The 12397-nt window shown below is 51.3% G+C and overlaps 1 protein-coding gene across 1 annotated transcript; it reads left to right on the top strand.

Annotated features, from left to right (window-relative positions):
- Positions 1-212: 212 nt before the first annotated feature.
- LOC121852773 (Golgi phosphoprotein 3-like) lies at positions 213-4453 on the top strand (the record flags this gene model as incomplete). The annotated part of the gene is given in 3 exon segments (XM_042346658.1): positions 213-344; positions 1841-1955; positions 4023-4453. Coding segments are annotated over 3 exon segments (675 nt in total), but the record flags the coding sequence as incomplete, so codon positions are not given.
- Positions 4454-12397: the final 7944 nt, after the last annotated feature.

Below are 12397 nucleotides of genomic sequence, written 5' to 3'. Positions count from 1 at the left end.
TGTGTGTGTGTGTGTGTGTGTGAGAAAGTGTGTGTGCGAGAGAGAGAGAGAGAGCGCCCGCCCGCGCCGGCGAAACACGCAGTCGCTACACTCGATCGTGAACCCCGCGAAGCGCTTTCTGAGACGTCCTCCCCATTTGCCAGAGCGCAGGAATTGTTCTGTTAACGCTCTTCCTTCCTTCCTTCCTCCTCCTCCTCCTCCTCCTCCCACAGGGCTACACCTCGTTCTGGAATGACTGCATCTCCGCCGGGCTGCGGGGCTGCATTTTAGTGGAGCTGGCGCTCAGGCGGAGGGTCCAGCTGGAACCGGCCACCATGCGTAAGAAGAGCCTCCTCAATCGCAAGGTGGGTCCCCGTCCCCTTGCACTGTGCGTCCGTCCGTCCGTCTGTCCGTCCGTCCGTCCGCACTCCCAGGTCAGGGTTAGAGACACCGTAACGCTCCCTCTACACTGTGCGTCCGTCCACACTCCCAGGTCAGGGTTACAGACACAGTAACGCTCCCTCTACACTGTGTGTCCACACTCCCAGGTCAGGGTTAGAGACACAGTAACGCTCCTCTACACTGTGTGTCCACACTCCCAGGTCAGGGTTACAGACACAGTAACGCTCCTCTACACTGTGTGTCCACACTCCCAGGTCAGGGTTACAGACACAGTAACGCTCCTCTACACTGTGTGTCCACACTCCCAGGTCAGGGTTACAGACACAGTAACGCTCTACACTGTGTGTCCACACTCCCAGGTCAGGGTTACAGACACAGTAACGCTCCTCTACACTGTGTGTCCACACTCCCAGGTCAGGGTTACAGACACAGTAACGCTCCCTCTACACTGTGTGTCCACACTCCCAGGTCAGGGTTAGAGACACAGTCCCTCTACACTGTGTGTCCACACTCCCAGGTCAGGGTTAGAGACACAGTAACGCTCCTCTACACTGTGTGTCCACACTCCCAGGTCAGGGTTACAGACACAGTCCCTCTACACTGTGTGTCCACACTCCCAGGTCAGGGTTACAGACACAGTAACGCTCCTCTACACTGTGTGTCCACACTCCCAGGTCAGGGTTACAGACACAGTAACGCTCCTCTACACTGTGTGTCCACACTCCCAGGTCAGGGTTACAGACACAGTAACGCTCCCTCTACACTGTGTGTCCACACTCCCAGGTCAGGGTTACAGACACAGTAACGCTCCTCTACACTGTGTGTCCACACTCCCAGGTCAGGGTTAGAGACACAGTAACGCTCCCTCTACACTGTGTGTCCACACTCCCAGGTCAGGGTTAGAGACACAGTAACGCTCCTCTACACTGTGTGTCCACACTCCCAGGTCAGGGTTACAGACACAGTAAAGCTCCTCTACACTGTGTGTCCACACTCCCAGGTCAGGGTTAGAGACACAGTAACGCTCCTCTACACTGTGCGTCCACACTCCCAGGTCAGGGTTACAGACACAGTAAAGCTCCCTCTACACTGTGTGTCCACACTCCCAGGTCAGGGTTACAGACACAGTAACGCTCCTCTACACTGTGCGTCCACACTCCCAGGTCAGGGTTACAGACACAGTAACGCTCCTCTACACTGTGTGTCCACACTCCCAGGTCAGGGTTAGAGACACAGTAACGCTCCTCTACACTGTGCGTCCACACTCCCAGGTCAGGGTTACAGACACAGTAAAGCTCTACACTGTGCGTCCACACTCCCAGGTCAGGGTTACAGACACAGTAACGCTCCTCTACACTGTGTGTCCACACTCCCAGGTCAGGGTTACAGACACAGTCCCTGTACACGGTGTGCGCTGTGCTGCCCGTCCGCCCCTCTCACGTTCTCGCCGGGGTTTCAGGTGCTGTTCAAGTCGGACGCTCCCACGGGTGACGTGCTGCTGGACGAAGCGTTGAAACACATCAAGGGCACCGAGCCACCGGAGACCGTGCAGAGCTGGATAGAGCTGCTCACAGGTGAGGGGACACGCAAGACACACACACACACACACACAAGACACACACACACACACCACACACACGAGACACACATACATAAGACACACATAAACACAAGACACACACAAGACATACATCTCACACACACACACACACAAAGACACACACAAGACATACATCTCACACAGACACACACAAAGACACACACAAACACAAGACACACACACACACAAGACACACACACACACAAGACACACATGAGACACACAAAACACATACACACACTCACACACACAAGACACACGCACAAAAGACGCGCACAAAGACACACACAAGACACACACACACAAGAATAAGACACACACACACAAGACACACACAAGACATCTCACACACACACAAGACACACATAAGACACACACACACACACACACAAAGACACACACAAACACAAGACACACACACACAAGACACACACAAGACATCTCAGACACACAAGACACACACACACACACACACACAAGACACACACACACAAGATACACACACAAGACACACACCCACACACACGCACACACACAAGACACACGCACAAAAGACACACGCACAAAGACACACACACAAGAATAAGACACACACACACACACAAGACACACACAAGACATCTCACACACACACAAGACACACACAAGACATCTCACACACACACAAGACACAAGACACACACACACACACACAGGACACACAAGACACACATAAGACACACACACACACACACACACAAGACACACACAAGACATACATCTCACACACACACACACACACACACAAAGACACACACAAACACAAGACACACACACAAGACACACACAAGACATCTCAGACACACACAAGACACACAAGACACACACACAAGACACAAGACACACACACACAAGATACACACACAAGACACACACACACACACACAAGACACACACACACACACACACAAGACACACACACACACACAAGACACACAAGACACACATAAGACACACATAAGACACACAAGACACACACACACAAGATACACACACAAGACACACACACACACACACGCACACACAAGACACGCACACAAAGACACACACGCGCACACGCGTGTATCCTGTGAAGCGCTTTGGGACGTCTCGACGAGGTGCTAAGGCGCTGTATTAAACCCAAAGGTTATTATTGTTGTCATCCTGCGAGGACCGACGTGAAAGGCACTGAGGGTTGTTGTTAACTCTCTCTCTCTCTCTCTCTCTCTCTCTCTGTGTGTGTGCGTCTGTGTGTGTGTCTGTCTGTGTGTGTGTGTCTGTGTGTGTTGTGTGTGTCTCTGTGTGTATGTGTGTCTCTGTGTGTGTATGTGCGTGTCTACGTCTGTGTGTCTCTGTGTGTGTGTGTGTGCGCGTCTGTCTCTGTGTGTGCGTGTGTGTGACTCTGTGCGTCTGTGTGTGTGTCTGTCTGTGTCTGTCTGTGTGTGTGTTTCTGTGTGTGTCTGTCTATGTGTGTGCCTGTGTGTGTGTCTGCATGTCTCTATGTGTGCGTGTGTGTGCGTCTATGTGTGCATATGTCTGTCTGTGTGTGTTTGTTGTGTCTGTCTCTGTGTGTGTGTCTGTCTCTATGTCTGTGTGTCTGTCTCTCTGTCTGTGTGTCTGTCTCTCTGTCTGTGTGTGTGCGTCTGTCTCTGTATGTGTGTGTGTGTGTGTCTCTGTGTGTCTGTGTGTGTGTGCGTCTGTCTCTGTGTGTGCGCGTGTCTGTGTGTGCGTGTGTGTGTCTCTGTGTGTGTGTCTGTGTGTGTGCGTGTCTATGTCTGTGTCTGTGTGTGTGTGCGTGTCTGTGTGTGTGTGTGTCTGTGTCTGTGTCTGTGTGTGCGTGTGTGTGTGTGTGTCTGTGTGTGCGTGTGTCTGTGTGTGCGTGTCTGTGTCTGTGTTGTCTGTGTGTATGTGTGTCTGTCTATGTGTGTGTGTGCGTGTCTGTGTCTGTGTGTGCGCGTGTGTGTGTGTGTGTGTGTCTATGTGTGTGTCTATGTGTGTGCGTCTGCGTGTGCGCGGGGAGCAGGAGAGACCTGGAACCCGCTGAAGCTGCACTACCAGCTGAGGAACGTGCGGGAGCGTCTGGCCAAGGGCCTGGTGGAGAAGGGGGTGCTGACCACCGAGAAGCAGAACTTCCTGCTGTTCGACATGACCACCCACCCGGTGGTCACCGACGACACGGTCAAGCGGCGGCTGCTGAGGCGGGCCCAGGGGGCCTTCCTGGACCAGTGGACCGGGGGCCCCCAGCGCATGGAGCCCCGGCTGCTGGCCCTGCTGGTGCTGGCCCACGGCTCGGACGTGCTGGAGAACGCCCTGGTCCCTCTGGCCGACGACCAGTACGAGCTGGCGGCCAGCCGCTCCCGCCAGCTGCTGGAGGCCAACCCCGACCTGGAGGGGTCCAGGCCCGACGCCCCGGAGATGGTCTGGGCCGTGATGGCGGCCTTCACCAAGTGAAGACCCCGCGTTGGCCCCCCCCCCGCCGCCCCGTTCCCGCCCTTCGTCCCCCCCCCCCCTTGGTCCCGTCCCCCGCCCCCCCCCCCGCGGCAGGAGAGAGGCGGCCGTCGACCGGGCAGCGAGAGGGAATCGTCCCCCCACCACCCACTTATCCGCTGTGCCCACCCCCCCCCACCCCCCCCCCCTCTCTCTGTGTGTGTGCGTGTGTCTGTGTCTGTCTGTGTGCGTGTGTGTGCGTGTGCGTGTGCGCGCGCGTGTGCGTGTCAGACACCACCCAACTGATCACGGAGATGGGTTTCCGTGTGTGTGTGTCTGTGTGTGTGTGTGTGTCTGTCTGTGTGTGTGTGTGTGTGTGGGGGGGGGCGGATGTGTGTCTGTCTGTGTGTGTGTGTGCGTGTGTGTGTGTGTGGGGAGGGGGTGAGCGGGGGGGGCCGGAGTGGGGGTGACTGAGCTCTGGTGGACACTTGGTGTCTCCCGTCCATCAGACACACGCCGGGTGGTGGTGGGGTGGGGGGGGGGGGGAAGAGAGAGCCCGGTATGTCCCTCTGGGGGTGGGGGGAGCGGGGGGTGGGGGGGGTGGGTGGGGTGGGGGGGAGAGAGAGAGAGAGAGAGAGTCCATGTTCCATTCCAGACACCAGGGAGGGTTTCCGTGTGCGGGCGACGTGTGTGTGTGTGTGTGTGTGTATATATGTGTGTGGTTTGGACTCTGGTCGCGGTGAAGGGTTTCAGTGTGTGTGTGCGTGTGCGCGTGTGTGTGCGTGTGCGTGTGCGCGCGCGCGCGTGTGCGTGTCAAGACACCACCCAACTGATCACGGAGATGGGTTTCCGTGTGTGTGTGTCCGCGCGCGCCCTTGCCCGCACGCGTGTGTCGGACACCCCAGCTGCTCGCGGTGACGTGTTTCCGTGTCTCTACGCGTGTCAGGTCAGAAACACCCCCCCATCTCCCCCCCCCCCCCTCCGCCACTCACCCCCACCCCAAAAAATTGCCAGTGACTGTGTCAGTGGCCGAGTGGGGATTTGTTCTGCCAGACCCGGGGAGGGGGGAAGGTATTCCCGCAGTGCTGATCCGGGGACATTGTGCCTCAAATAATCTACATGATTTGCCCCCCCCCCCCCTCCCTCTCCCCCCCCCCCCCCCCCAGGGCTGGCCCCCAGGGTGTACATCGCTCCAACCTGTGCCAGTGCCAAGGGTAGATATTGGCTCACGATGCCACGGTCGTCGTCCACACGGGCTTCTGTCCATCCCTACTCCCTCTGCCCCCCCCCACACCCCTCCCCCCCACACTCCCCACCTTGCCCACGGTCCACCAAAGCCCCCCCACCCAAACTCCAGCCGTCAAACCGTCCTGAACCGCGCTCCACTGGTGTTGACGTCAAATATTTGGACTCTATCCCCCCACCACCACCACCCGCTCTCCGAGGCCCGAGTTCAGTGTTTGCCGGGTGGGGGGGGGGCGGGGGGTGTGGGGGAGAGGGACTGCGGGGGGAGTGAGGTGGGGTAGCCTTTGATCTCCACGGTGAAGGGTTGGACCGGGGGCTTTTAGCCTCGAGTATACGTTTAGCAAAGGGATCTGTTAATTGTCGCAAATTAAATTAGGGAGAGGTGGTGAATGGTTTACATGTTTATTTTGGTTGGGGGTTGGTTGGTTGGTTGGGGGTCGGTTGGTTGGTTGGTTGGTTGGTTGGTCGGTTGGTTGGTTGGGGTTGGTTGGTTGGTTGATTGATTGGTTGGGGGTCGGTTGGTTGGTTGGTTGGGGGTTGGTTGGAGGTTGGTTGGTTGGAGGTTGGTTGGTTGGTTGGTTGATTGGTTGGTTGGTTGGTTGGTTGGGGGTTGGTTGGTTGGTTGGGGTCGGTTGGTTGGTTGGGGGTTGGTTGGTTGGTTGATTGATTGGTTGGGGGTCGGTTGGTTGGGGGTTGGTTGGTTGGTTGGTTGGTTGGGGGTTGGTTGGTTGGTTGGTTGGTTGGGGGTTGGTTGGTTGGTTGGGGGTTAGTTGGTTGGTTGGGGGTTGGTTGGTTGGTTGGTTGGTTGGGGGTTAGTTGGTTGGTTGGGGGTTGGTTGGTTGGTTGGTTGGTTGGGGGTTGGTTGGTTGGTTGGGGGTCGGTTGGTTGGGTGGTTGGTTGGTTGGTTGGTTGGTTGGGGGTTGGTTGGTTGGTTGGGGGTTGGTTGGTTGGTTGGGGGTTAGTTGGTTGGTTGGGGGTTGGTTGGTTGGTTGGTTGGTTGGTTGGTTGGTTGGTTGGAGGTTGGTTGGTCGGTTGGTTCCTGAGATCTTTTGTTAGATTATGTAGTCCATAGTTTGTAAAATATATTACAACTGATTTAAGATTTCCAGCGTCTGAATCCACATCTGTTTCTGGTCCCGAGAGTTTCTTTGGAGGGGAGTCCTGTGGCTCAGGGGGTGAGGGCACTCGCTTTGCGAGTGAGAGACCCCGAGTTCACTCCCCGGAGGGGGTCAGTCGGGGCCAAACCTCGGGGAACGCGTTTCCTTCACTCCGCACAGCAGAGCCCCCAATCACAAACCCTCCAAAAAAAAAAAAAAAAAACCCCCAAACAATAATGATGACAAATTGGTCATCTTCAACCCCCGACCGTCTGTGGGTGGGGGGCGTCGCTGTGCGCCGTCGGCCGCCGCGTCCGCCCACAAGTGTGCGGTCACTTCACTTTGCAGTGCGTTCTGTGAAGCGCTTCGGGACGTCCTCTCCCGACGTGAAAAGCGCTCTATCAAATACAAGGATTATTATTATTATTATTATTGTTGTTGTTGTTGTTGTTGTTATTATTATTGTCTCACGGTGACTCTCGTGTCGGCCTGACTCACTCTGACTGTCAGGACACACACACACACACACTCACACACACACACTCACACACAGACACACACACACACTCACACACTCACACACACACTCACACACAGACACACACACTCACACACAGACACACACACACTCACAGACACACACACTCACACACTCACACACAGACACACTCACACACACAGACACACACACAGACACTCACACACACACACAGACACACACACACTCACACAGACACACACACTCACACTCACAAACACACACACACTCACACACAGACACACACACACAGACACTCACACACACACACAGACACACACACACTCACACACACAGACACACACACAGACACTCACACACACAGACACACACACAGACACACACTCACACACACACACAGACACACCACAGACAGATACTCACACACACACACACACACAAACACACACACAGACATTCACACACACACACATACACACACAGACATTCACTCACACACACAAACAGACACATACACAGACATATACACTCACAGACCTACACTCACAGTCATATACACTCACAGACATATACACTCACAGTCAGACACACACCGACACACTTACACACAGACACATACACTCACATACACATACAGACAGACACACAAACACTCACATACCTACAGATACACTCACACATACACACTCACACTAACACACACACAGACGGTTTCCGTGTATGTGTGTGTCACTGTGTGTGTGTGTCAGTGTGTGAGTGTGTCAGTGTCAGTGAGTGTATCAGTGTGAGTGTGTCAGTGTCAGTGTGTGTGTCAGTGTGAGTGTGTGTGTGTGTGTCAGTGTGTGTGAGTGTGTCAGTGTGTGTGTGTCTGAGTGTCAGTGTGAGTGTGTCAGTGAGTGTCAGTGTGAGTGTGTGTGAGTGAGTGTATCAGTGTGAGTGTGTCAGTGTCAGTGCGTGTGTCAGTGTGAGTGTGTGAGTGTCAGTGTGTGTGAGTGTGTCAGTGTGTGTGTGTCAGTGTGTGAATGTGTCAGTGTGAGTGTGTCAGTGAGTGTCAGTGTGAGTGTGTCAGTGAGTGTTAGTGAGTGTGTGTGTCAGTGAGTGTTAGTGAGTGTGTGTGAGTGTCAGTGCGTGTGAGTGTGTCGGTCAGTGTGAGTGTGTCAGTGTCAGTGTGTGTCAGTGTGTGTGAGTGTGTCAGTGTGAGTGTGTCAGTGAGTGTCAGTGAGTGTGTGTGAGTGTGTCAGTGAGTGTCAGTGTGTGTGAGTGTCAGTGAGTGTGAGTGTCAGTGAGTGTTAGTGAGTGTGTGTGTCAGTGAGTGTTAGTGAGTGTGTGTGAGTGTCAGTGTCAGTGCGTGTGAGTGTGTCGGTGAGTGTGTCAGTGTCAGTGTGTGTCAGTGTGTGTGTCAGTGAGTGTTAGTGAGTGTGTCAGTGAGTCAGTATGTGTGAGTGTCAGTGAGTGTGTCAGTGAGTGTGAGTGTGTGTCAGTGTGTGAGTGTCAGTGTGTCTGAGTGTCAGTGTGTGAGTGTCAGTGTGTGTGAGTGTGTCAGTGAGTGTGTCAGTGTGAGTGTGTCAGTGAGTGTCAGTGTGTGAGTGTCAGTGTGTGTGAGTGTCAGTGTGTGTCAGTGTGTGTGAGTGTGTCTGAGTGTGAGTGTCAGTGTGTGTCAGTGTGTGAGTGTGTCAGTGTGAGTGTGTCAGTGAGTGTCAGTGTGAGTGTGTCAGTGAGTGTATCAGTGTGAGTGTGTGTGTGTCAGTGAGTGTGAGTGTCACTGTGTGAGTGTCAGTGTGAGTGTGTCAGTGTGTGTGAGTGTCAGTGTGTGTGAGTGTGTCTGAGTGTGAGTGTCAGTGTGTGAGTGTGTCAGTGTGAGTGTGTTAGTGAGTGTGCGAGTGTGTCAGTGAGTGTGAGTGTCACTGTGTGTCTCAGTGTCTCAGCTGTTCATGTATCCCCTCCGCCGTCCCAGCGCCCGATTGGCCGTCAGAGCCGTCAATCGCATCCGGGGGCGGGGCGCAGCGTCCCGATTGGCTGCAGCGGGCGGGTGGGCGGCATCACCGCTCCCCTCGACCCGCCCACACCACTCCGGCGCCCCGATTGGCCATCAGAGCCGTCAATCGCATCCGGAGGGCGGGGCGCAGCGTCCCGATTGGCGTCACCGCTCCCCCCACCCACCCACACCACTCCGGCGCCCCGATTGGCCGAGGGAGACGTCAATCCGTGTCACCGTCCCGGTCGCGGCCAATCAGGCGAGGGAGCCGCCCAACGCCGAGGCCAATGGGGAGCGAGTGGGGGCGGTCCTGATGACGTTCACACTCAACCCCCCCCCCCACCACCACACCACCGCATTCCCGGCGCTTCGATTGGCCGAGGCAGACGTCGGTCTCCGAGTTGGACGAATGAGAGCAGCGCGAAAGCGCGAGGGGGGGGGAGGAGGCGGGTCAATCGGAGGCAGCCAATCGGAGCGGCGGTGGTGGTGAGGGGGGGGGGGAGGAGGGCGCATGCGCGAGGGCGGGCAGTCAGTCAGGCCGACGCGAAAGGCGGGGAACGCGTTCGTCCGCCTCCGCCGCCGCCGCCGACGACGACGACACGTGGTTTTCCCGCCTCTCCTCTCCTCTCCCTCCCCTCAGGGGGTCACCCTCCAACCGGCCTCGAAGCCTCGTGGGGAGGGAGGGGGAGGGGGTGGGGGAGAGGGGGTTGCGCTGAACGTGAGGGGGAGTCGGGGGGCGTCCGCCACCCGCGAGCAGGTGAGAGAGAGAGAGGGGGTTCGCCCGCGCGCGCGAGGAGGGGCCGAGGGGGTGGGCGGGGCTCCGCCGACGGTTGGAGGTCGTCGTCGTCATCGCCGTTCGAAAAAAAACGGCCGCGCACTCGGCTGCGCGCGCCGCCGCGCGGGGCGCGCCGGGAAATGTAGTCTTTTCCACTTCGATAACCATAATCACAACAATAATAATAATATTAATGACAATAATAATCCTTTTGCGTTTGATAAGGAGCGCTGTTCGCGTCGGAGGAGGGAGGACGTCCCAAAGCGCTTCTTCACGGGACACACACACACACACACACACCGTAAAGGGGGAACCGACTGTTGTGTTTGTGGGTTCAGAACGACCCCCATTTTTGTTGTTGTTTTTTGGGAGGAATTACAGTGTAATAATAATATACCACTGAGACCCGTTATACTGTAACAATGCACTGTAACAATACACTGTAATACACTGTAATAATACACTAATAATACACTGTAATAATACACTGTAACAATACACTGCAATACACTAATAATACACTGTAATACACTAATAATACACTGTAATACACTAATAATACACTGTAATACACTAATACACTGTAATACACTAATACACTGTAACAATCACTGTAACAATACACTGTAATACACTGTAATAATACACTAATAATACACTGTAATACACTGTAATAATACACTGTAACAATACACTGTAATACACTGTAATACACTGTAATAATACACTGTAATACACTAACAATACACTGTAATACACTAATAATACACTGTAACAATACACTGTAACACACTAATAATACACTGTAATACACTAATAATACACTGTAATACACTGTAATACACTGTAATAATACACTGTAACAATACAGTGTAATACACTAATAATACACTGTAATACACTGTAACAATACACTAATAATACACTGTATTACACTGTAATAATACACTGTAATAATACACTAATAATACACTGTAATACACTGTAATAATGCACTGTAACAATACACTGTAATACACTGTAATAATACACTGTAACAATACACTGTAACAATACACTGTAACACACTAATAATACACTGTAATACACTAATAATACAGTGTAATACACTGTAATAATACACTGTAATACACTAATACACTGTAATAATACACTGTAACAATACACTGTAATACACTGTAATAATACACTGTAACAATACACTGTAATACACTGTAATAATACACCAATAATACACTGTAATACACTGTAACAATACACTAATACACTGTAATAATACACTGCAATACACTAACAATACACTGTAATACACTGTAATAATACACTGTAATACACTGTAATAATACACTGTAACAATACACTGTAACAATACACTGTAACACACTAATAATACACTGTAATACACTAATAATACAGTGTAATACACTGTAATAATACACTGTAATACACTAATACACTGTAATAATACACTGTAACAATACACTGTAATACACTGTAATAATACACTGTAACAATACACTGTAATACACTGTAATAATACACCAATAATACACTGTAATACACTGTAACAATACACTAATACACTGTAATAATACACTGCAATACACTAACAATACACTGTAATACACTGTAATAATACACTGTAACAATACACTGTAACACACTAATAATACACTGTAATACACTAATAATACAGTGTAATACACTGTAATAATACACTGTAACAATACAGTGTAATACACTGTAATAATACACTGTAATACACTAATACACTGTAATAATACACTGTAACAATACACTGTAATACACTGTAATAATACACTGTAATAAAAATATAACACTGACCCGTTATACTGTAACAATCACTATAACAATACACTGTAATACACTGTAATAATACACTAATAATACACTGTAACACACTGTAATAATACACTGTAATACACTAATAATACACTGTAATACACTAATACACTGTAATAATACACTGTAACAATACACTGTAATACACTGTAATAATACACTGTAATAATAATATAACACTGACCCGTTATACTGTAACAATGCACTGTAACAATACACTGTAATACACTGTAATAATACACTAATAATAATATGACACTGACCCGTTATACTGTAATAATACACTGTAACAATACACTGTAATAATACACTGTAATACACTGTAATAATACACTGTAATAATAATATAACACTGACCCGTTATACTGTAATAATACACTGTAACAATACACTGTAATACACTGTAATAATACACTGTAATAATAATATAGCACTGACCCGTTATACTGTAACAATGCACTGTAACAATACACTGTAATACACTGTAATAATACACTAATAATACACTGTAATACAC

This window comes from Callorhinchus milii, unplaced genomic scaffold (genome assembly GCF_018977255.1).
Source record: "Callorhinchus milii isolate IMCB2004 unplaced genomic scaffold, IMCB_Cmil_1.0 Scaffold1269, whole genome shotgun sequence".
NCBI classification, from domain to species: domain Eukaryota; kingdom Metazoa; phylum Chordata; class Chondrichthyes; order Chimaeriformes; family Callorhinchidae; genus Callorhinchus; species Callorhinchus milii.
The sequence above is the reverse complement of the archived record's forward strand: the minus strand, read 5'-3'. Positions and strand labels throughout refer to the sequence as shown.